The 25,536-nt window shown below is 41.7% G+C and overlaps 1 protein-coding gene across 1 annotated transcript in view; it reads right to left on the bottom strand.

Moving 5' to 3' along the window:
- Positions 1–217: 217 nt before the first annotated feature.
- LOC111667178 (dedicator of cytokinesis protein 3-like) overlaps positions 218–25,536 on the bottom strand; it is a 52,550-nt gene continuing 27,231 nt past the window's right edge. Inside the window, exons 15-53 of the mRNA XM_087178367.1 lie at positions 25,353–25,515; positions 25,104–25,210; positions 23,568–23,739; positions 23,379–23,476; positions 22,835–22,918; positions 22,642–22,742; positions 22,460–22,541; positions 21,827–21,997; positions 20,902–21,094; positions 20,641–20,768; positions 20,255–20,401; positions 20,034–20,132; positions 19,831–19,925; positions 19,556–19,631; positions 19,299–19,399; positions 19,139–19,197; positions 18,863–19,011; positions 18,650–18,735; positions 18,518–18,544; positions 18,311–18,406; positions 18,146–18,206; positions 17,942–18,035; positions 15,010–15,158; positions 12,840–12,926; positions 12,473–12,577; positions 10,310–10,451; positions 9,716–9,882; positions 8,429–8,515; positions 8,023–8,202; positions 7,852–7,935; positions 6,759–6,875; positions 6,427–6,569; positions 5,788–5,923; positions 4,962–5,043; positions 4,652–4,767; positions 4,478–4,562; positions 4,264–4,386; positions 4,009–4,091; positions 218–3,207 (exon numbers count right to left, since the gene is read on the bottom strand). Coding sequence (XP_087034493.1) covers positions 2,593–3,207; positions 4,009–4,091; positions 4,264–4,386; positions 4,478–4,562; positions 4,652–4,767; positions 4,962–5,043; positions 5,788–5,923; positions 6,427–6,569; positions 6,759–6,875; positions 7,852–7,935; positions 8,023–8,202; positions 8,429–8,515; positions 9,716–9,882; positions 10,310–10,451; positions 12,473–12,577; positions 12,840–12,926; positions 15,010–15,158; positions 17,942–18,035; positions 18,146–18,206; positions 18,311–18,406; positions 18,518–18,544; positions 18,650–18,735; positions 18,863–19,011; positions 19,139–19,197; positions 19,299–19,399; positions 19,556–19,631; positions 19,831–19,925; positions 20,034–20,132; positions 20,255–20,401; positions 20,641–20,768; positions 20,902–21,094; positions 21,827–21,997; positions 22,460–22,541; positions 22,642–22,742; positions 22,835–22,918; positions 23,379–23,476; positions 23,568–23,739; positions 25,104–25,210; positions 25,353–25,515 — 4,890 coding nt within the window. The 3' untranslated portion in view covers positions 218–2,592. The remainder of the gene's footprint in view (positions 3,208–4,008; positions 4,092–4,263; positions 4,387–4,477; positions 4,563–4,651; positions 4,768–4,961; positions 5,044–5,787; positions 5,924–6,426; positions 6,570–6,758; positions 6,876–7,851; positions 7,936–8,022; positions 8,203–8,428; positions 8,516–9,715; positions 9,883–10,309; positions 10,452–12,472; positions 12,578–12,839; positions 12,927–15,009; positions 15,159–17,941; positions 18,036–18,145; positions 18,207–18,310; positions 18,407–18,517; positions 18,545–18,649; positions 18,736–18,862; positions 19,012–19,138; positions 19,198–19,298; positions 19,400–19,555; positions 19,632–19,830; positions 19,926–20,033; positions 20,133–20,254; positions 20,402–20,640; positions 20,769–20,901; positions 21,095–21,826; positions 21,998–22,459; positions 22,542–22,641; positions 22,743–22,834; positions 22,919–23,378; positions 23,477–23,567; positions 23,740–25,103; positions 25,211–25,352; positions 25,516–25,536) is intronic.

Below are 25,536 nucleotides of genomic sequence, written 5' to 3'. Positions count from 1 at the left end.
AGCTGTCACTGCAGCTGAAGAGTTTGTCATCTTCCTTCAGCTGTGGTGGAGCAAGGGACACACACACACGAAAATTAACATAACTCTGCATTCTCACCACTTTGGTGTCACAGTCTTATATTTCCATGACAGACAGCGCCCTCTGCTGTCTGTCTCCACATACTGCTTCATCAAGCACAGCACAGCACAGCACAGGTAAGGAGGAGGGAGTTAGAGCTGATAAAAGATTGTCTTTAATGTTTGGCATCGTTAATGAATTCCATACCACAGCAGTTATGGGAGTAGGAAAACCACTTTTACAACCAAACACTGTTCGATCATGCTAACACCATATGTACAGGAAAGCACATTGAAAAGTGTATAAAGTATTTATATGAGAAGACTCAAAGTCAAGAACGGTGGAGACAGCCACAGTCTAATGGATTTGTCCTTTTTCAAACACTGATTATAGATATTTATCAATTACATTGATCTCTGGAGTACATGTATATACACAAAACAACGATAAACCTTTTTGGGGCGTCTGCAATAATTCTCAAAAATATTTCACAATACTGCTGTATGTACAATAACAGAATTTACATTGAAAAATTCTATTGTACCTATATTTTGAGTATCACTTCAGTCACCAGTTATCCTCAGTGCCATCGAGCTCACAAGAGATACTCACATACTGTATATATCTAACCTCAGGATCATCTCCATACAAAGTACAGCAGCCTATGCAGTACCTTCTGACTTGGTACGGTTTCTGAAATATGTTCACACAACTGATGATCTCACATACAAAAATAGATGTTGTCTAGTCAGCTGACAACTTGATGTACAGTAACACAAAGCATCCACCTGCAAAAAAACGACCAGGAAAACAAGTTAATTGTTAAAATATTAGCTATATCCTTCCAACCCACTACGTCGCAATAAACAGCGGTGTTCGTCTGCTCCGCAAAAAAGTAAACCTCCCTCTCAGTCTGGGCTTCAGCGTTCTCCTGAAACATCAGTTTTCACACAACAGAAGGCGATTGAAAAAGAGCCGCAGGCAGGATAAGAAATATTAGCGCTACAAACCAAACAACAATTTGAAACCAAAGCGGGACGAAACCATACAAAAACATCACTACTGTAGGTAGATATCTTTTTTTTTTTTTTTTTCCTCCAGGAAGCGTATAGTGAACAGAATGAAAAGGAGAGCGGCCTTCGCTAAACGAGCTTCTCACAGTCTGGATGAAGGGGTCAAACTGCATTTGAGTGCACTTAAGGCAGGTAGGCAATTCCAACGCTGTCTGAGTGGGCTCCTCGACTGGCCACTCAGCGGGCGGGTTCGAGGCAGTGTCATCAGCATCAGATCTGACACCGATGCCACTGCAGCTGTCCATGCTCAGCCCTCACTGCTTAACATGGTCTGACAACCATACAGAGGAGGAAAAAGATGGAGGGGAGAAAAAGAGCGAGAAAAAGAGAGAGGATGGTACTGGTGTTACTTCTCAGTGGCCAGCAGGTGGTTGAGGTGTGAAGTGGATAAATCCTCGCTCTTCGTTCACCATGAACGTGAAACGTGACAGGTGTGGGTGCTGCCTGTCATTGTCCTCCGCTTCCCCCTCAGTCCGCAGAACGCTCTCACTCCTCTCAAGATATCTTTGTCACACAAGAGAGACAAATAGAGACTTCTGCAACATGGACTGAACTTAAAGCACTTGAACAAAAAAAACAAAACAAAAAAAACACAAAACAGGATTGCATCTTGTGCAATACAAATAGAACATCTCATCTGAATACATTCACGTAGGTTTCCATACGCACGGTGCAGATGGGAAATCGTCAGTCTGTCATTGACTGAAGTTCATGTCCCTTGAGATGCCGGTCCAAGAGGAGAGCTGCAAGTCCAACCTTAGAGACCTACGGATTTATGACAGCCCGTCAGCAACACGTATTACGGTGCGCCATTTGATATGATTCACTATTAAGGAGCACTTAACAGTGTTTTGAAAAACATAATGGACATAAGCCTTTGAAAACACTATAATGTAGCAAATTTATCAAAATAAGAATTCATATATATGAAGCCTTTAAAGCAGAGAAGTCACATCCCTGTGAGTAATAACCTTCTGTAGTTGCCTCGTGTTGTGAAAATGACATGAAAAGCAAAATTAAGGGAGTTCAGAGCTTATACTGCACCTGGGATCATGTTGGTTATGACCATGGTTGTCATATTTCACAAAACTGTTTTATTATTCTCAAATGAAAAAACATGCTCACAGACGAGTTGTACAGTCGTGTACAATCAATATCAATTTCTGAACAAAGTTTATCCGTCTCATTGTTCAACAGATAATTTTCTTTTAATAATATCTAAGAGGCCACGCGGAGCAGTGACGGCAGTTGTGCCTCATACTGTAGATTCATCGAGGTTCAGTCCTTCGTTTCTTCCCTTCATGTGCACTGAAATTAAAACACAGAGACAGAGGGGTCAGCTGAACACACTCCACTGCTTCGTCGGACTCTTTCCATCACTGCTCCTTTAACTCGGTGCACATGGAGGGAAAAAGACGAGGAGTAGAAAGCTCTAACTGAAATATAACTGGAGCCTCCTCATCACTGTGTCTCCTCGTGCTCCTCGCTGATGCACTGCTCCCAGGCGTGTTTCCCCTGGTCCTCCCTGTGGCCGTGAGGGGAGTGGAAGATTCTGCGGGGCAGCGGGATGGGCTGAGGCGGCAGCTCCTCCTCGGGGATGCAGCCCTCTCTCAGGTAGGGTTTGGGCGGCACGGCTGGAGGCTGAGGCCTGCGGTAAGGGATGTGGTGAGGGCCGTGAGTGGGACCGTGGTGGTGAGGCGGTGGCCCGTGGGAATGGCTGTCCATACCCGGGTGGGCGTGGGCGTGAGGGTGCGGGTGCGGGTGGGTGTGCGGGTGTGAGGCAGGGCTGCGGTAATGGAAGGGGCGGACTGGGTCCACGGAGTCGATTTCTGGTCCGCCGTAGTGGAGGTGCATGTAGGGAGAGGCCAGGTACTCGTCAGGAGGGGACCACAGGTGACTGGGAAGAGGCTCCAAGGCGTCGTTCCTGATCGGGCCAGGGTCTGGATACTGACCTCCGTAGTTACTCTCACTCAGGGAGGAAACACCGCTGCTGGCGCTGCCTGACAGAGTGGAGTTACTGCCCCCCAAAGCTGACTGAGGACTGGTGGGGGAGCCAGGAATCGGGTGGAGAGGAGACTGGAGCAAGACAGAGAGACAGTGTGCGTCATGGGTGTTTTTCTTGTCAAGGACATAGAGTCGAGTGTTGTCACAACAATCTGAATTTCAATACTACTCATGCTGCCTTCACATGCTGACAGAAATATTGGAAATACAAGTCTCACATGAAAGAAGGTAGACAGTCAGAAGCTACTTCATCTTTCAAACATTGAGACACTTACAATGGCTTTGTAATTATAACTTGACTAGTCTACACTCAATCACAGGCGTTTTGCGATGAGTCACTTGACTGGCAATGGTGTATAATTAATAAACTGACTGCAAGTGAATACAATGTGTGGGAGCAACAATATAGGAAAGAGGAGCTTGTTTGACGGCAGGGTTACAGCGACTGAAATTTCATTTCAAACATTCAAAACGTGCTGTCCAAAGCAGCGTCGTATCGGCATGATGCATTCGTGTAAATTTAAATAAAGAGGAACAAGAACAAATAAAGCGAGAGAGCAGGGGGATGAGGAGGAGTAAAGAAAACTGGGAGGAGAGACTTGGCTTGTAACAGTCTCCATACTTCAGTTCAACCAATTGAACATGAACAGAGCAAAAACCAAAGCACATCATTTTTACATTCCTAAAGGTGGCTGAAAAAACATGTTCCGCAAGTGAAGTTTCAAACTACTCCCTGCACAAAACTGACTGAGCAACTAATATGTATAATATATATATGGAAAACAAGGAGTTGCTAGAAAGCTGTTTGAGTCTGACATTTTATCTTGTACGTCATGAACTCTACACAGGACGATGTTTCTCTGATGGATGTACCTTTCGAAGAGACCGGACAGGCAGGGCGGGGGGAGGGTCGCTGTTCTGGTGATGAAACGCATCACAGTGCATCAGGAAGTGTCCTGCAAACAGAAGTATAATTCATACAAGTGAGGCCTCATTTCCAAATCCTGTCTAAACTTGACAGACTCAGTTTCTGCTGCCAGGTGGAGAACATCACTGAGAATCAGCTGAGGTCAAAAGTGATCTCAACACCAAGTAAAAACATCACGGTGAAGGGGAAAGAGAAAGTACCTGGTGGGAAGGACCTGGGTGGGACAGGGGGCATGATCACACCTCCAGTAGAAGCTGGCATGTAGGACACCTGCTCCCTGTTCTCTCCATCCAGACTCCAGCTGCTGGGAGCATTGGGAAAGACTGGAGGGAGAAAATATTAATACGTCAACACACACACTGTGATACACGTCATGTGAGTAACACCCTGCATTTCAACCTGTCCGTGCGTTACCTTTCTCTGGCAGATTTATGTGAGGATCAGCACACGGCTTACAGGGGCTAACTTGCTGAAGTAAGGCACGCTGCATGTGGTTGTTCTGAGAAAAAAAAAAAAATGTTCAGTAAATTATTAGCAGTTTTGGTCTTATAAAAATGACATGCTCGACATATCCCAGTCCCATCGCACCTGTCCATTCTCTGCCACGTTGTAGTACATGGAGTTGTTTGCCCTCTCACGATGAGATGGCAACAGTATCATTACTTCCCGGTTGTGTTTGGCCTTATCCGGCAAGGATGGAGAGCCTGGTCAGAGGAGAGACATGGAAAATTTACTATTTCTACTTACAACAACCGCATTTCCCAGTGATTGGTAAAATGTCCATGAAGACACAAGTATACACAGATCAGATAGAGAAATATCAAGGTTGGTGAGGATAATGATGATTTCAGTCTCTGTATCCATCTCCAGTGTGGCTTTCTGTAGCTGCGTTACTTACCTCTGGCACTCGAGGGAGCAGAGTTAATAATCTGAGAAGAGTTGGAGCGGATTGAGCTCAGGCTGGAGGAGGAGGGGCTCGGCTGCAAAACACAATACATTGTAAATATAACAAAAACTATTAAAGCACTGATCTGGAATAGAAACCCCCTTTGTCTATCTCTTATATTTTATCTAGCAGACAGAAAACTAATGATAAAAGTTTATGTGCATTACAACAGCAGCAATAAAAAAAAAAGCAGGGTAACACTTTATTTTACAGGTCCAGTATTTTCCAGCTAATTTCCTGGAAACCCTCTTATGATTTCCACAAATAGCCTTCACATTTTCACTGCACTATATACAGTATATGAACATTTTCCACTTAACTGCTCCATAATTTCCTACTTTTTGTCTGAAAAACGAATATAACAAGTGGTTATTTCATAACTGTGGAATTACAACTTTCTGCATGATAGAGTCGCAGCCGATGCCCCCCCACTACCCTGCGTGTAGCACCTTACTTCCCTTTCCCCTAATGAGCCGCTTGTAATACTTTCCTTTATAAGTACCAAATGTCCTAGTAATTCATAGCTAAATAATAGCTTATTTTTAAGGAAATTAAGAGGAAAGTTTCCAGAAATTTTGATGGAAAATACAGGACCAGAATAAAGTGTTACCAAAAGCACTTATAGTTACAGTATCAATATTGATAATTACAAAGGAAATCATACAAAAATTATACCATCAGTTGCCAGCATTAGGCACACGGTTTGATACCATGCAAAACAAATTCATACTGTTTCCACTACGTCCAGGCCAGTGTGTGTTTTCACTCCAAGCCTCACCTGCATGTGTAATGCCTCCTCGGGGTGCTCTCCCATCAGGCCGTCAGTCATTATGACAAGGTTTCCTGCCTCACTGGATGTGTGAGAGGACAGGGAGGAGGACGAGTGACGGATGGAGCCCTGAAGGTTCAGAGGGCTGTAGGACGGAGACAATGTTGGACATTGTAAAAAAACAACATTTATTTCTGTGTGTCCAGGAATTTATCTATAGAAGTTACGCAGCTACTGTACATTCCAGTTTACAGTAAGTGGTTCGGTTCAAGAGAAGGTTAAGTTGCACTTTACTTGAACACTACTTTTACATTGTAGTAAAACTGCTCTAGTCAAGATTTTTAATATAAAATACAACTGTTATAAGCCTGTATCACCAGGTGTGGCTATAACTCTGAATGGTATATGCCTTGTTCTTGATATTTGCCCATATGTGATAAATGCAACCTGTCCCATTCGCCTGTCCTGCCTCTTGCCTAATGCAAGCTGAGATATGCATGCAAGTACAAGTTTCAGCCCTAGTAAAAGATTTAACATGTGATCATTCTCTCAAGCTTTAAAAACACTTTTCAATGCCAGTTATGGGTTAAAATTAGATATGTTAGGGTTTGGGCTGGGATTACAGATGTGTCCGTGTGAACGACTGACCTGTGTCTGTGTATGAGACGCACACTCTCGGGGCTCATGTGGCTGTGGGAGGACAGGATGCCTCTAGGAGAGTTGACCCCTGGGCAGCCTGCAGGGCCGAACCGATCCACGCTTTGCACACCCTGCTGGGACCCAACCATATACTGCTCTGAATAATTAGACTGCTCACACATGCATTGACGCACTGGTACATGAACATACTGCAACCTACTATTGCGTCACAAATTATGGTCTGCAAACAGGGAAACATTCATGTACACGTCAGCAAGAATAAAAATTAGCACAGCTCAAACACAAACACAAAATCCTGAGCCACAAGTGGGAATACTCACATGGTGTAAACCTGTCCTCATCATGTGGAACTGGTCTACAAGCTTTTTGTGCAGGGGGCGCATCTCTGGATGCACCAGCTTCTCATGAACAGCCAGTCCCACTCCTAGAATGTGCACCTAAAATAATAAGAATAGTGTTGAAGTGCTGAAAAGGATATTTACTCCATCATCATATGAGTCTGTTAAACTAGCAATTCCCCATATGAATATTTCCTTTATTTCACACACAAATCAGAAATAAAGAATAAAAAAGAAATATACAAGCATAATAGTAGTAATGGGTGAAAATGGGACACTCCAATAAGCTTCTAAAGCTTGTGTGTAGCGGCCGAGTCACTGCATGTACAAAATATAATTTCAGCCATAAAATACCTACATCCTAATATCTAAAACCCCAAAAGGAATAACTAAATGGTCCCAAACATCTATCCTAGTCAAAATATCAATTTAGGCAAGATACACAATCAGCAATAAATGGTAGATAAAAGATAACAGCAAAAAATAACAGTAGCTCAGTAGAGTAACCAGTTCTTAAGACTCCAGCCTTTCAGGGAACACAAATTTAAACATATTTTGTAGCAACTGCTCTTTTAACTTCTTTTTAAAAAGCACATAGGGATAGTGACATTTTTACAGTTTCATCAAGCTCATTCCACACCTGTAGACCTCTGCACACCACATTAAAACTTGTGCATTTAAGTTTTGTTTCTTTTCGTGGATAAGATGCTTTTTTCTGGCTTTGTATGTGTGCAAGGGAACGTAAGCAGGAATTAGCTCACAGAGTGTCATTTAGCTTCAATACAACATTATACATAGTACAAGCATTCAGTGAGCTTCAAAAAACTAACAGTGGAAAAGAGGGTCAGTGGGAGCATTTACTGCAGACCATGATATTATACATATGACTTTTCTGTAGAATCTGTAGTTTCTCAAGATAACTAGGATAAGTATTACACCATACAGTATAATGTTACAGTAATTTATATGAGGCTCAAATAAGGATCCATATAAGGTTTGAGCTGCTTCAAGTGGTAGAAAAATGCCTCCGCTTAGAAAATAAACCAACATGATGAACTTCAAAGCTGAGTCTGACCTGCTCCTGCATCAGATCCTTCAGATGTGTGATCCTCTCTGTATCTTCTGGGTGACTGCTGATGTAGTCCTTATCAAAAAACGCCTGGTGTAGAAGAGGATGAGTAAAAGGATGAAGATCAACACACACACAGATTCATAATTTTCTCCTCCCTCCTCCCTACAGCAGTACCTCCTGATATCTGGCAATGCCTCCGTTCACAGCAGCGTCTATGACCCCATTGAGGCACATGCTGAGTGGGTTGATGTTGCCATGATGCTGCCTGTGTTGGTACTGGCTGATCAGAGTCCGCAGCTCCTGGGTCTTATTCTCCACCACATAAATGGCATTCTCCAGAGGGCTCACCTCCACCTGGAAACAAACACACACATTCACCCTAAGCTGTCAGGAAACAAGTATAAACAAGTTCACATTGCCTATAAACAAGTTCACATTAAGTCTGAAATACTGCCTCAGAAGCATGGCTACCATGGTAACCTCACATCGGTTGTAAGAGAGCTTGAGAAAACTGTCTGGCATCCCTCAAGAGGAAGTTTGTGCAATTTAAGACAGCAGAATGAATGTTTGAGCCGCTCACCACTTCTCTCCTTTCCACCTCCGCCCAGCGGGAGATCCCGGGGAGAGGACGGGAGAGGATCAGGGTTGTCCTCTCAATCCACAGACTCTATAAAGAACATCCAGAGAACAGAGGTTACACTGCCTATTGTCAATCACATCTGGCAACATCATGAAGGTCTAGTGAAGAACTGACTGTAATAATAGATAAATAAGCTGGCTGGAGGAGGAAATACCTCACAACTGTCTTTGAGTGGAGCATGTAGGTCAGTTCAGTGAAGAGTAAAAGTCCACATTCAGGTTAGTGTGTCAGAGGAAACTACTGTATCATGTCTCGTCCAAGTCTATAAAGTCCCGCTGGTTGCAGTTTTTTTTTTTTTAGCACCGTCAGCTGTATTCACACTAGATATGGGGAGGTGAATACAACTGAAACATTTCAGTCAGTTAATCAACACGATAAGAATCATCAACAATTCTGATAATTGTTTTATCATTAAAGTCATTTCAAAAGAAAAAATATAGTTTTCAGTTTTTCAGTTTTACAATGTAAAGTGAATCACTGGGTTTGAGGACGTTGGTCAGACAAAACAGGTTGTTTTGAAAATTGTGAATGGCATTTTTTAAACTGATGTTTAGATTTTTTAAGATTAAATTAACAGTTTCCTTGGATTACATCATTTTGCAGTGTTTATGACTAATGCACCTGCCGTTCACTCAGACAGGGAGCACTGCAAGTTACAAAGGCTGCTAAACAAGTGAGTCATACTTGGATGACTCTAAACTCACGATCACATTTTTCAGTTTAACACAATTTAGTAGCTACAGAGGATTTAACAGACCAAGGTAAAATGTACCAAAATTCATTGCAGTGCATGTGACTGACATCACATTATTTATGTTGCTAGGCAAATGTCAATCAAATCTGATCAAACCACACCCACACAGTCCCGATGAAGCAGTTTTTTGTGTTAAACTCTTAATAAGTAATGCCAAAGGATGTTGTTAGTCATCAGTTTTAAAAGTTAGAGAAATACTTCAGATTTATTGAATGCAAGTTTTAAAAGGCATCACTGCTCAAAAGCTTTAGTTCATCCACACTGGCCACCAGGGGGTGTTACATGCACTTACATCACCTGAACGGTCAGATAAATGTAGAGAAAATAAAAAAAATAAATAAAAAATAAAAAATCACTATGAATCATCTGCAGTTTCCACAGAGTTTGATCTATGCCGTGTCTTTTACTAGTGTTACATCTGAATTCAGCCGTGAGGCGGAGATGGACAGAGTGGCACCGCTGGCTCACCGTACCCTGAACTCATTCTCGCGGTCCTTTGGCCCCTTGTGGAAAGGCCTGTCATAGTGGAAACGGCTGACATTGTTTATGCGGTAGAAGCTCTTGATCCTCTCAGGCACACGCTCCAGCTGAGGCACATCAGAGATGTCTGACACTGGAGTCACCGCATAGATCTGCAGATCTAGAGACCAAGTGTCAAGGAGGTGACATAGAGACATGCCCGCTCACAGAGGAAGAGCAGGAGGGATATTAAGAGGAAACACTTACAGTCCAACTGTATGATTTTGGATGTCATCCTCAACATTATGTTCAGACAGCTCATCTGATCCGTGATCACCTCTAATACATATGCAACCATTATTGGTGTTTACTGCAACGCTGAAACTATTAGTTGAATAATCAATTGAAAGGCAATCAATAACAGGAAATCAAATAATCATTCAAATAAAATATTTGCTGGCTCTCCAATGAGAGGGTTTGCTCTTTTCTGCTGCCGATTATTGGTCAAACAAACCAACAGTCTTAACAGCATAGACAAAATGAATAAACTACACGTTCATTTATAATAAATTAAAACAAAAACAGCCAAAGTAAAAGTAATAGGATACACTGAGCGTCGCTCTGCAGGATGGTGTCGTCAGGTTGGTTGGGATGCTGCATGGCGATTGCTTGTGGGAACTCCCCCAGCATCCTTTGCTGGAAGTCCTCGAGCCGTTCATAGTCATAACCACGACAGACAAACTCCTTATTCTGCGGAGAAGGGAAGATAACATGTGGATGTACACATGGCTGACACTGACAGGCAAAACTGGCAGCTGACATCTTGGAGCAGATCATGCTGATGACTGTTTTCAGTCTCGATAGTGTTTGTCTCTGAACGGGAAAGAAAATATTCTGCCAATAGATTACTTATTTGAACAATGAAATGACCTGCATGCTGTGATGTGAGTGCACGTGGGGGAATGTAAGGTCTACGGTGGCCCTGAGGGCTCAATACACTGCAACTGGGGAGGGAAAAAAAAAGAAAAAAAAAAATCTTCAAATGAAGAAAACAATTTGACAACACATTCAGGGCATGTAGAGAAAAGAAAAAAAATGTATATGGAAAACAAAACCAAAATAATAAATAAATAAACAATAAGTAAACTACAAATAAAATACAACCGAAATACAGAACATGACAGATATTAGAGTAAGAAATACATTTAAATTCACTTTATAGAAAAAGGAATGTATTTCAAACACTGACAGTTTGATTCAGATATTCTGTAATGTTGGCTCCTAGTCAGTAAAAGGCTCACGACAGACAGCAAATATCTGAAATAACAGATTACTCAGGCAATCAGAATGTTAAATTTGCTGATTTACCAACCCCACTGACAAATAAAATTCACTATCTTTATGACAAAAACAAACCATGGCAACAAATAACAGATGTGTCCAGGTGTGTTCATCATGTATAACTGTCCCCTGGAAACCTGTTTTCTACTGTGTTCTGTACAACTTGCAGCATTTCTGTCACTGGTTGTGTTTACTGTTTTTACAGCGTGTTGCTGTATTTGGCGGTTTTCTCATTTTGCAGCACTTTTTTCTTTTTTTTTTTTTATATCTAAATGCTGTGCATGTGCTGTCACATTGGGGGAAGATGTTTTCTCCATTTGCTTGTGTTTTCTTAAGCTGCAGTGTGCTGAGCTTTCAGTCAGCAGCGTAAAGGTCTGAGGAGTTCTGCCAAACAGGAAGGTGCTAATATCTGGAGAGTTCTGTGGGTAATAAATAGCAGTTTGTAGTCTGACCTGGAAGAAACAGGAAGCCAATGAAGAGAGGACAGATTTAGTTTTGTGTGTTCAAATCTTTGGCTTCTAGTAAAAATTCTAGCAGCTGTATTTTGGACCAGTTAGAATTATCTAATGCTACAGAGTGTAAAAACCTGTGGTACCGTCCAGATGAGATGAATATATGTTAGAAACAGAGGTGGAGGAAAGCTGCTTTAGTGATGTGTGTGAGAGGAGTCCAAGGAGATTCTTCTCTCGCTCTTCTGCTCTGGATTCTTTTATTATTGCTCAAGTACAAGTCACCATGGCTGTTTTACTAGTAACAGCACTACAACTGGATCCCCAACTGCATGATTCTTTTGTTTTCTATTCAGTCCTGCTGAATAATATGACAAATATCCTGCTGCTTTATTGAAATAATAAGGCAGAATAAATCACCAGTTTCACATTCAGGCAAATTTTTTTCTAAATTAAATGAGATACTGTGACAGTGTAGTGGACGAATATCCTTCCTAAGATGATGAAGTGTTTCTCCTCAGGTCTCAGGAGCTGTGGGAAATATTTATGCAGAGGCTGATGGATCTCAGTGGTTAAATTTTACAGATAAAGTTCTGTTATGCTGTGATGAGATTCATGATACATATTCATGATGATGCCAGGATGGCTGGCAGAGAGACAGCAGTAGCTCGGTTAATCTTTATGCCAGCACATACCAGTGTACCACTTAGAAACAAGCTAAACTTGTTCAGCTTATTATCATGTATATAAACAGAGGTGATTCAGAACGGCACTATGCTGCTAGGAATTGATTTGGATTTACTGTTACATATTTAGTCTATCTTTAACATCAATTTCCCATCCAGGCTCTCTGTCCTGCACAAGCTACTGTAGCTGACATCGTCTCCTGCCAAAGCATGAAGGAGCAGCGAGCTGGCTGCATCAGCAGAATCAGAACTGTGGCAGAACAGACAAGAGGAAACACGATTTAGTAAGTCTTACCCTGAGGAAGAAAGGAAACTTCCTGCCATAGAAACCCATTCGGAAAAACTCGGGTTCAATCCTCTGCTGTTCAATGATGTTGTCGTAGTACGCCGCCTCCATTTTCTGCCACAATGACACACACACACACATACAGAGGAGTCATGACGAATAATGATTTAATCACACACATTACTGAATCCTCTGCATTTCCTGATGAGCGTGGGTGCCCACAGGTAATTAGGACATTGTGTTTGACATTCTGCAGACTTCGCACCACATAACAGAGGATAACAATGACGGAGGGAGCCAAAAACGTAACCTTCCAGCATCACAGAGAATGCTTGTTTGATAATAACAGAGAGGAGGCATGCATGACTTCACTCACCCGTATCCAGCTGAGGCTCTGATAATCATATAAAGTCTCATACTGGAAAGCGAGCTCCCGGCAGAGAGAGATTCCATATTCCCAGCACTGCAAAATATAATTGAGATGAAGGATGAATGGGAGAAAACATTACAGCCTCATTTATCCTTTACAAACAAGAGATAAAAATGACAACGTCCGGAAACTTGGGAAACCGGCATTAAATCGTCATTTTAGGACTGCGCAAATTTAGATTTCTATACACACATTTACTGTAGAAAGAATAACAGAGGGTTGGCAAATCATACAGCAGCATAGTAACCATGAAAAGAAAATATTTGACTCAAGTCACTGTCATTTGAAAGTAGAGAAAAAAAAAAAAAAAGTATATTTATATTCCAAAGGTGAGCACTGAGCAGGAATACCACATTTAGAATTCAAGACACCTTCAATATGTGTGTGGTCACAGCAAAATGGTTGTATGTGCAGTAACATGCATCTATATTTACTGTATATTATAACAGTGCAATTAAAAAAAACAACTTCAAAAAACCACTTGCAGGTAGAATCTTATTCTATTTGACTTGGAAATGATTTAAAAGGTTCGTGTATGACATGATACGGCAGAAACTCAAATCGAAGCCATTGTCCCTTGTGTTCTTTGAGATGGACGTGAATTCTGCCTTACAAGAAGGAATCCGGATGTCTGAAGTTTATTAAGGTTGTTTTGTTTATTTTGAAAAAAAAAATTTAAAAAAATTTCAATCACCCATTAATTCAGATCAGAAACCTGCAAGTTTGTCTTTAAGAGCATTTAGATTTGTCCTGGATGAGCTTTGACATTTGTAGCAGCGAGGGATTCCACAAATCCAGAGAGACTGCCTTTGTTGTTTTTAAAAAAAAAAAAAAAAAAAAAAAGAAAAAGGAGGGTGGTCATAAAAACCACAAAGGCAAAGAGTTAATGAAGGAGGTCACTTTTATTTCCTCCTCAGCTGCTCCCGGAGGCCACAGGGCATTGTCCTCTCCAAAGTACAGACACCAGTCAACTAATTTAATTTTGTGAATGAGCACCAGAAAGGGAGCAGTGACTCAGGGAAGCAAATCACATTTGAGCCACCTGATCCTTACTGAGCAGTAACACTAACACAAATTGCTACATGTTGGTATTCATATTATGATATTTAAAGTTTGCCTCAGAACAGGAAGCTCTTGACGTAGGATATATACCAGAGCGATGACAATAAGATGATGTAAGTCTTGATAATCTACAGTCGTGGTTGTGCTCTCAACCTTGTGGAAAGGATGCTGCTGTACTTGAGTTTTATTTTAAGCTGCTTCATACGTCTACTTGATAGCATTTATCCGGCTATAGTTACATTGACCTTACATATAAAACATGAAGTATTGTAAAGTATGATGCACTGATTTAACTACTCAACAGTTACAACAGTATATAAAGTAATTAAAATTACATTCAAGTGCTACAAAAACATGAATCTATAGTCTTTATCATTAATAACCATCAAATAACAGAATATATAGTAAAACAGTCTCCCTGGCTTTTTACATAAGACTTGTACAACTTACATTTTACAGTACCTTACTACCAATACTGCTGTACTTTTACTCAAAAGACATGGATTTTTTCTTCTTTACTTGTAACTGAGTATTTATACACTGGTATTGTTACTTTTACTTATGTAAAGGATTTGAGAACTTCCTCCACCACTGTGTTAATCTAGTTCAATAGTAAATGAAGTGTCATAAAGCGATCAGCCACTGGAGACTGGTAGAAAATGTGTAAAGAGACAAAAACTTTGAGAAAGGTTATAAATAAATCAGATTGTGTCTCTCTCCCAGTGTTAATGAGGGTAAAACTGAATTATCGGGATGCGAACAAACAGCTACTGGAACATTGTTGAAAAGAAAATATGTATAAAAGTTATAAAACTTATGTAACTTTCATTTATCTAAGATGATTTAGTTCTTGGTGTGTATGGTCCAGCACAAACACACTAATATTATAATGCTAACATTATAATGATCACATTTTACTAAGTGAGGTTCAGCTGTAGTGAGGCCAAAGGCTGTTGAGTGTCAGAAATGATAGGCCTTTAACGTTTCCCTGAAACACTGGCTTGAAATCAGTGGAAACAGGAGCAGGGGAGAAAGCTATAAAACATTCACTTGCCTTGCCCTTGTTAAAGTAGTGGAGGATTTTACGACTCAGATTCTCCTTGCGTTGCCACTCGCTCTGACAGGGATAGTGGAGGAAATCCCTCAGGGGCCGGTCCTCCCACTGCAGCAGCTCCCAGTACAACAGCAGGGTGAACGCTGCCTCTGTAGCAGAGGTCAGAAGAGGTCGACACGATGAAAGCGTGTCATCGTGATTATCTGCTATCTAGTAAAGCAGTTTGCACAGTCTGGCCACAGTGATGAAGTGATAACCTTCCAGACATTTTGGGTCCAGTTTTTGTGAACAGATGGCGAGCGGCACAGAGTGCAGTCAGTGGTACAAAGCATAAGTTGCCCAAAGCAAAGCGAGTATGTTTTGGTGTATTGGTGGCCAGAGGTGCAAAGAGCACCTGCACAGTTGAAATATACCATCTACTCTCATTTCCTGTTCCAGCTTTTCTCTAATCTTCAAATGAAAATGCATTTTGTCACAACTTTCACACAGAACTCAAAAGTATTCAGGTGTGAATATTCAGGGCATCACAGCGATGGTGTGAACAGATGGAGAGGGAGAGGAAGCTGCTCATACAGAAGGCAAAGCGTGTAAAAGTATACTGTATCTTCAGCCCTCACTAGGTGTGTAGGTTGAAGACAGGGGATTGTGCCTTTGAGGAAATGATTAATTGATCAGCCAATCGACAGAAAAAAAATTCTCTCAATTGTGAGGTTTTGCTGTTCTTTTGCTTCAGAGATAAATAATTAAATATCTTTGGGTTTTGTGGAGCTAATCAGACAAAATGAGCAACATGAAAACATCATCTTGGGTTTCAGAAATTTTGATAGTACTTTTAAAAAATTAAAAAATACATTTATAGACAAATGATTGATCAATTAATTGACAAAAAGGCTGATTGATAAAAAATGAATACAATCATGAGCTGCAGCCCTAAAATAAACCGTAGGACAACATGAATCCATTACATTCAGAGTATAGAGTAAACACTAAAATGCAATGTAATTATCTTGCCAGCCTGTTTGTTGTACATAAGTGATAGATAAGGTTGCATTCAATTAGTCGTATTTGTCTACATTTACATGCCAGCAATAAAGCCCCACTGCCAACGACGTGAGTAAAGCAAGAACACTTACACTATTTACATGATTACATAAACTGACATTTCCTGTTTACATGATTTAAAGTGGCATTACCAGACTTAAGTAAAATGTACTATCACCCCCCTCCAAATATTAGCCTGCACGTCTGTTGCCCTCATACTGTTTTCTTCTCTTATCTTGGTTGAGTATCAGGCTTGCTCGAAATCAAACAATTCACGTTAAACGTCAATATGACAACTTTGTCTATTTGTTTTTTTATTAGCTCTCTACATGGCACACGCATGAGGATCAGATCTTCAAGTGCTTAAAATGTATATAAATATCAACTGGATTATGTGAACTGTGGAGATTTTATTGTTGAGCATTGTTCCGGTGGCTCCGGGCAGCACTACACCTGTGCGTTACGTCAATGTTACGTTACCCTATGAGCGAGAGAGAGGAGTGACCAAAAAAATGAGTGTCTCTGGAATTTCAATTTACCAACATATAGAGCAGCAGTGTCAGAAACTGAACTAAATGACGTGTTCCGTCTGTCGGTCTCTCCGGAGTGTGTGTGCGCTCGCGTGTCGCAAGCGTCGGTTATATATATACGTTAAACTGTGGCAGGCAAACACAATTTAGTATTAATTTAATACTAAAAATAAAAAATAACTACATTAATTAGGAAAACAAGTCAAATATCATCTTGACATTCGTCAAGATATCAGACCTGGTATTAACATCCATTTTGGGTGATCCAATCACAAGTCGTCAGTTCACACCTGGCTTCTCCACATGCGTCTCGATTGATCTGTTGTGATTGGATCTCATTTCCCCCTTTTACATGCAAATAACCAAGTATACTTGTTTTTAGCCAATTGACAGATTGCCACGAGTCGACATGCACTGAAGTCTCGGCTCGACACTTTCCCCTCCCTCTTTGCCCATTTTTGGATTAGTCGCAGGCTAAATCCATCTTTATTTACAATTTGTGGTGTGTGTTTGAGCGAGCAAGAGAGAGAGAGAGCGAGTGGGGCACGGGAGGGGTTATTTGATTATAAAGCAATCTGATCACAAGTGGTCAATCGAGACGCATGTGGAGAAGCATTTTAAAGTCAGGTGTGAACTGACGTTAGAGCTGTCCACTTGTGATCAGATGACTGAAGACGCATGTTAATACTAGTGCTGACTGATTAAGTTTATTTTCATTGTCATCGCAATATGAACATGTGCAATAAACACATCGGAAAAGACTGACGCATGACTTAGAAGAAATTATTTTATTTACACACGCCGTGCATGCAGGGTTTTCAGGTCGCAGCACCGGAGCCAAATGAAACAATTTTTTTTTTTTAAAAAACTGCCGCATTTTGGTGTCAAACCGCAGCCTCACAACGTGCATAGAGGCGGCGGTGGAGACCAATGGAGTGAACTTTTTACTGGAGCTGACAACAACTACAGTCATAGCTGTGTGAGTGTCATCACAACCTTTGCGAGTCAATCAATTATCATTCCTACTCCGTATTATCAATCCTACACCTCTTTCAAACTGACTGGAGCCTCACGACTTTCCGTTCTAAAGTTGGATCAAACTGAAGTCCGCGCCAAGCAAAACAGGCAGGTCGTTTCACAGAGAAATATAGTCCGACCTCACCTCAAGAAGACATCCAATCAGCTAAAATAAAGGAAAGCAGTGCCAGCCTAAACTTAGCTACTTACGGTCTAGCTTTGTCAGACTTCCAAACCTGTGTTCACCCAAAAAAAAAAAAAAAAAAAAAAACACTTTGCCAGCAAAAAGTCTCCACCATAAACCACGTTACACCACAAAGAAATGAACTCAGTATATCTGCTACCTGTGAAGTCCTCTGCTTGAAGGTGCAGGTCACACAGCTTGTGGATGTAACGGATGTACATGTCCTCCTTGTTCACCTCTGATTTGTAGAAGTTCTGGGGTTGAATTAAAAAAGATTAAAAAGACTGGTTAAAATTTTTATCCCATATGTGGAAATATTCTGAAAAGTGTTTCTAAAATCCAGACACGCTCATGAATGTCTCACCATGAGATTGACGGAACCACCGATTTTCTTGTTCTCCACCTCATCACCTTTCATGCAGTCCCTAAACATAAAAAAAAAAAAAGTTATTTTTTTTTCCCCCTCACTGCTTTTCATTTCATTGCATAAACTAATAGTGTTATTATGCGCACCATAATCTCAGTATACCTGTAATCCAGTAGTCGTTCAACAAGTCTCGTGACTGATGTGACAAATGAGATCCCCGTCTCTCTCCAGGTCTCCTGCTCGATCTTCTCAAGCAGGCTGCACAGAGAATACATTAAGATGCTCTTATTAAAGATAATGAGCAAAAGGAGGAAATGGACATTAATCAAAATGCCTCTTGGTCTTGGCCGTGAAGGCATCACACCTCACCTTGGATAAGGACCAAACAGCTGGGTCCTGGGGTGTGACAACACAGAGAAGTATGTTAGAAGGAAATAGTATGAGAGCAGCATTATCCTGAGGATCACCCACAGGTTTTCTAAACACAGGTTTGATGCTTACAAAAGGCTGAAGAGCTCTCTGTGATTATCATCGCCTTTTCCGTCTGACACCATGCTGTCCAGCTTATCCATCAGCTCTGCCTCCACCTACACGCATACGTAAACACGTTCAGCCAAAAGATGGGGTATGTTACAGTATGTGACAAAAAGCTGTCCGTTTTTAACCACCGCAGCGCACAATCTGCATCTCATAACATAATGATGTCATAATGACCTGTTTGAAGTTGCCGTTTTTCCTCTGCTCCCAATCCATCATGTCGTGGAAAATTGGGATCATAATATTTCGAACCTCAGTTTGGGGGACGAGGGTGACTCCCAGGAAGGGTCCCATCATTCCTGGGATGAAGTGGGGCTTGTTGTCACCTGGATTGGGTTAGAAGTCAGTGTTCTCATTGATTTCATAAGGATGTAAATGCAGGTGTGACACGTGTGCGAGTGTCTGGGAGGATGGTGTATGTATGTGTATGCATATACATTGATGATGACGCACCTAATTTTTGCCACATGCTAAAGAGCTCATACGCCATCATCACTCTCATATCTCCACACCTAGAAAGAAAAGAGTGGGTATTCAAGTTTAGAGAGTTAAAACAAACACGTGAGCCGGCGTCGGAAAGAATGCACACAATGAATATATGGTGGTTTCTCACTTGTCAAGGACTTTCTTCCTCTTGGCGGGGCCGAGTGCCTCCAGCTGCAGACTGGGCTGGTTGATGTACAGTACAGTGAGACTGAAAAAGGAGTTCCACACCTGACACACACACACGAGACAAACAAAAGTTTATGCTACTTTGAATGAATAATACTAGTTTCACAAACTGAATCATGAAAAAGCATAACGTATTTTGTGGCGATATGGTGTAGTGGGTTTCCTAAATGCCAACCCACGCTGTTGGGACACACGCACCTTGAAATCAAAATCTGCCTCTGAGAAGTTTTTGTGCAGCGCCGGGGACAGAAACTGTGTTGTCACTACGATGATGCTGCAGAAAGCAAACATTACACAGTCAGCTTACAAAACGAGGAGCAGCCAAAAATAGATGAAAAAAAATAAAAAATTGCAACACAAGCGTCACCTTCAGGGCAGGATTATCTGAGGAGAGTCTGATCTAATGGTTGGCTGTGTACCCTTACCATCTCTGGGACAAAGACTGCACGACAGAACAGGAAAAGCAGACTCACTGACTAGTTAGAAGCCTCATGACACTCCAGTCTCGGGGGAAGATAGTCAGCTTCATCAGGTTGCGAAACACACAGAAGATCTTCAACAGGAACTCCTGCATGAATATATTAACAAAATGTATACAGTCTGGGTATGTACTAATCAGGCCACAGCAAAAATGCTGTAATCGTGCTCAGCTCTGTGATTCAAAGAGTTTCCCCACCTTCAGCTCCTCCTTGCTATGGAAGTTGTTCAGTAGATGGTGAAAGTGAATCTCTGTCATCTGTCGGAGCAGAGAGAGGAGACAGGAAACATACTCCCCCTGTGCAAGAGAAAATGACAGATATGGACATACATATTTAGAAAGGTTAATCATCAAATATTCACTAAATTTCCACTTGTTTTGATTGTTTATATTTTAGAGGCCAATGATCGGAAGCTTACCGTTATCTCGGCAGTGCACTGGGGACAGCGTTGTCCCCTGGACGTCTCCACAGAGTGAGACTTGCTCATAATGGACAGCAGGGTCTGCAGCAACACGTCCAGGAGGCTCTCCACCATCATCTCCACCTCCTCTTGAACTGAAGACTCCTGAGGCGCCGAGAGCAAGTAGAAGGAGGCAGAGAAACACTGAGTCAACAACAGAGATGCAAATACGCTGCCTAGTGGGAACACTTCAGTGTTTACAGCTGCTTTACCACGATCCAATACATTTCAAAAGAAAATGGGAATTTTATGTTGCATTTATTAATTCAATTGAACTTTTTCTGAGATCAAATGGGATTTTCAGTCATATATGTTGAGTACACATGTGGTACAAGATGCTGTACCATGGAGCTCGTCTTGATTATGGAAAAGATGCTGCCAAGGATCCCAGAGCAGATGAGCAGCTCCCTCTGCTGGCGCAGATGCAGATGGATATGATGTAGAACCACCGGCAGCAAAATACTACGAGACTCTGAAGGCAGAGAGAAAGAAAAAGAAGAGAGTTAGGATGAAACTGAAAAGTACTGTATGCACGCTATTCTCACATACATGGTTGTTTCGGTATCTTCAGAGGATGAAAACACCTTGTAAAACATTTGTCTTACCAGGGAAGAAGAAGAGGCGGCTCTCAACTGTACGGGCAATGGACTGCAGTTTAACCACATCCATAGACTGCCCAATGTCCACTGTGCTGGGCATGCTCCCTAGGGTGCCCCTGACATATTCGGCGACCTCCTGAACAGTGAACATCTGCAGCAGCTCATCAAAGATATCAGGGAAACTGTTCAACAGTGCTGCCTGAGGGAACAAAGAGCACAGAGAGGGATTGTGTAGTGTACATATGGAATATATAAGCTCTTTCAAAGAAGCTACACTCAAATACACATTATAAAACATTGCCCTTTTCTGGGTGACACGGACACACAGTAACCCCAAATTAAGCCGGCTATTAATATTCCAAAAGGAACATGACTGATATCTTAATGTAGGAACACAGTTCATTTCTTTGTACAGTCATAATCTCAGTTTGTCAATATTCAGTCACAAATATCCAGTTAAAAAAAACAAATCTAAACTCTTTGCTTCTCAGTTTCTTAAGGATATATAATCATCCTGTTTGAGCAGCCTGGTGTAGGCACTGCCTCTGCTGCATTGCCGAACCAACACAGGGGGGCGCTGTGACTTACTGAGATGGTCGAGAGCCCCGAGCGTGACCACAGAGAGGCATGCAGCTGGTCACACCCCTAAACTGTCCAAGAGCAAGACAGGGATGAGGCAACAGTGGGGGGCGAGGGATAGAAGCATCAATCACAGAACGCACAGAACGAAAGGTGGAACAAGTGACGAGAATGAGACGAGAAACAAATAAAAATTAATCAAAGAAACATGAAATCAGACTCAGAAGATGAATAAATGGAAAAATAAAAACATTTAGAAACAAAGATAAAGTAAGACTGCTGAGCAGGTGACATACGTCGTCGGAGCAGCAGACAGTGAAAATTTCTGGTCATGAGGTGTGAAGTGTCTGACCTGCGTGAACACCAGGTTCTCCGAGCTGCGGCTGTCCAGGCTCAGGACGAAGCGAATGGACTGGAAGAGCTCTTGGATGCTCGCTCTGAACTGCTCCTCCTCCATCCCACAGGTGGCTCTCGAGTACAGGATACGAGACTGGACGATGAACTTGAACAGGTACTCCAGAGCCTGGCAGGGTTGTTGGCAGCATGCAGATGGAGACATGCAGTCAGCTAAGGTACATGTCATATTGTATTATCAGTTCCCTAACATGAAATGAAAACTAAGCACTGAATGGTTTTGCGGTTAAGTATCTATACGTATAAAAAAGGAAATGTTTTCAATTTTCGGGTCTCGTTACAGAATATCTCTTCACATGATCTCATCAGAGGGAATTCAAAAACCATGTGGAAATGTTGCACTCGGCACACGTCCATATGTGCAGAGGTTTTTTGATAACTTCCTTTCATTAGCTTCCTTTCATGAGCAGGCAATACACTTCCTGAGGCCTCATATTACTCCTTATCAGCCCTTCTGTTTGACCGTTTCCGCATGTCCTACTAATTAATCCCTGTAGAAAGAGCCAGGACGGACTCGATTTATTCTGCTACTCTGAAACTAAACCAGACAGAGGCGCGTGTGATACTTTACCCTCATGGCTTCCTGGATGTGGTCCTGTCGGACGACCTCGGCCGAGCGATCCATGTACCACTTCAGACATCGAATGAGCTCTCTGCAGAAATGATAACAGTCAATATCACATTTGACAATATTGGTACGTAGATTATAAATTTCATGTTCACTGAAAAGAATGGAGTAAATATTTGTTGTACTTGTATGCCAAAGCCCCAGCAAAGTGGTTTTGGATGTAAGAGTCCATGACAGGTCTGAAGTGGTAGAAACGGCTATCCCTGAGTAGGTTGATGATGAACACCTGAACAAACGTGTATATAAAGATGTTGTGCCTTCAAGTCACAATGCATAATTTAATTTACGAGTACAGTTGTGCCTCTTTAAATTTCCTACCAGTGACTGGAAAACCAGCGGTCCGTATTTATCAGTGTTGTCATCTAAAAGACAGAAGAGCGTATCCAGGACATCTCGCAAGAACTGAGGGGAAAAAAGAAACAACACTCAGCACAACCATCACATTAAGGGCCTTGCTGTTGACTAAAATGGAAACAAAGGGTCACTCTCCCCTTCATCCAGAAAACATGGCACTAATGTGACTTATAAACCGTTTTACACAGTAACAGATGTTTTACTTAATTTGTGAAAATGCATTGTGAAAATCCAGTGAACAATTTAATTTTGTAAATGCTTTATACCTAATCTGATCAATATGTAATGATATTATAACATCACCTGTAATCAATGAAGTCACACTTTGATTTTATCCTACAATACTGAAAATGTCTTTGCTTTCTCAGCCTAAATACTGCAAGAGAGGCAAATTTAAATATTTTATGTAGTGTGTAGTCAAGGAAGCCCACTACGCCACACAGCTATACAGAAGGTAAATATTTTTACATCCTTCACATTGTCAGATAAATTATCTGAACTCAGTCACCTTGACAATCTCCTCTCCGCTGATCTGACGCAGTCGACCGAGGATGTCCAACACCCTGTCTGGATGAGCCTTCCAGTTCAGAAGAGCCAAAAGGTCGACTGAAAAGAAGGAAAACAAACCGGGTTTAATCAAACTGAACAGGAGGTGAAAATATATGAGGAGCAGCAGCATGGAAGGTGTTAAGATTACCATTTTGTGTGAGTTTGGTGGAGCAGAGTATCGTGGAGACCCAGAAGGTCTCTTTAGGGCTTCTCTGGAAGGGCAGGTTGGCCGGCAGGTTGGGGCAGCTGTTGAAGTCCTCTTTACAGCAGGGCAGGCTCAGGTACAGACCCTGGTTACTGAAGGTGGCATTTTCATCACACTAGAGGGTGGAAACAGGAGGGTCAGAGAGGATTCATTAAGGCTTGGAGACTGTTAATAGTTGGTGCCACTGCACCAGCATCATGGGGGCTTGGTTACAGCTGCAGCAGGGTGTTTTCATGTTGGCCCCTGGCCTGGGAGCACAGAAACCTTTCAATGGCTCTTCACTCTTGCAGGAGTAAAGTAATCAGCCAACTGCAGGGAAGCGTTCCTGTGCTGTTACTGACCAATGAACAACCTGGATTTCACTCCATGACCATACAGTATGCATATATTATCATAAAAACATTTTATAAACATATTACAAAATATGATATAATTACATATTTTATCACATCGTATTTGTAAAATATTACTCTAACAGGCTACAGAGTAGTAATTATAATCTAACAGGCCAATATCACATTATGTTGTTAATACATAATGCTAGCATACTAAAAATGTTAGCATGTAAGACTGACGGATATAATATTGTGTATAGCAAAGAATTTCCCAACCCTGGGTCTGACAGCCCATGTGGAGCTGCTTCATGTGCAGATATAACCATTGGTCAGTCTAATAGTGCATTTACTTGGGCATTAGTATCCTGGTCATGATTGGATGTTTGTTTGTTTGTTTGTTTGTTTCCCAGTTACTGTATGCGCTGCATTTGTAAACACCTTATCCTGGTTTCAGAAACCTGGACGAGGCCTTATAACAGTCTTGAGAAACCTGAAGTTCTCCAATGGAGACCGGGATTCTGTGGCATGAAAACGTCTTATCCAGGTTTCTGAACTGCACACAAAACCAACATAAGGCCCAAAACTAAGATAGTAGTGCACACATAAATGCACTCATTGGTATACTGATACAGGTTAAATAACAAGTATTAAAATTAACCCAAACCCATGAACACTCTAGAAAAGAACGGTATGAAATATGTCAAACTTACACTGGTTTATTTATGTGACCACTGCTAGTCGTGGTCATTTGAGAAATTCAAGGCCTGAAAGCGAGGTGAAGCTAGTAAAGGCTGACAGTTGCCTATGGACAAAACACCTGGTATGACATTGTTGGATCAGTCATCCAGGGCTGCACATTTTTTGGATGATGGAGAGCAGAGAAGAGAAAAAAAAAAAAAAAAAGAAAAAAGGATGGCACATTTCATCACGTCAGTCCTCTCCTACTCTGCCAACATGTGATGAAGCTCACTCTCAGAACGGCTCGTTCCACCAACACAAACACCATAATGTTTCTTTATCTTTGAGCATTTTTATGCACAGTCACACTATCAGTGAAGGAAAATATTAATGTCTTTATGCATCGACTTTCTGCACTTGCTACCGGGCACCATGTATCTCAAGTGTGTGTCAAATCTGCTCATACCTTGTACACATACAGCTCATGGCTCTCATCTGACAGCGTGGTCCCATCTTCTCTCATCAGAGGAGTGAAGGCAAAGCCAAACAGTTTTTTCTCTCCTTTGTCTTTAGCTGAAAGAAGGCACACCATAACATCATGCTGTATATCTCCTCTGCACAAACCATGCTTGTGTAGCTCTGAGGGAGATCCAATATGTCCTCATAAACTCATGTACTGAGGGATGACTGCCACTGGGCTGCATTACTGACTCACTGGAGCAGTGTCTGAACTCGAAGCGTAGGTGGGACCCTCTGAAACGATCTATGGGAATGGGCAACTTGACCATCTCACTCCAGCGAGGGCTGTTGTTGTGGTAAAGGACAAATGAGCGATATTCGCTGGTGTTGGGCTCCCCGCTGCCCAAACTGATGCAGTCCTGGGGGGGGGGGGGGGGGGT

Source organism: Seriola lalandi, unplaced genomic scaffold (genome assembly GCF_002814215.2).
Source record: "Seriola lalandi dorsalis isolate HSWRI2012SDOR001 ecotype SW California unplaced genomic scaffold, Sedor1 jcf7180002054685, whole genome shotgun sequence".
NCBI classification, from domain to species: domain Eukaryota; kingdom Metazoa; phylum Chordata; class Actinopteri; order Carangiformes; family Carangidae; genus Seriola; species Seriola lalandi.
The sequence above is the reverse complement of the archived record's forward strand: the minus strand, read 5'-3'. Positions and strand labels throughout refer to the sequence as shown.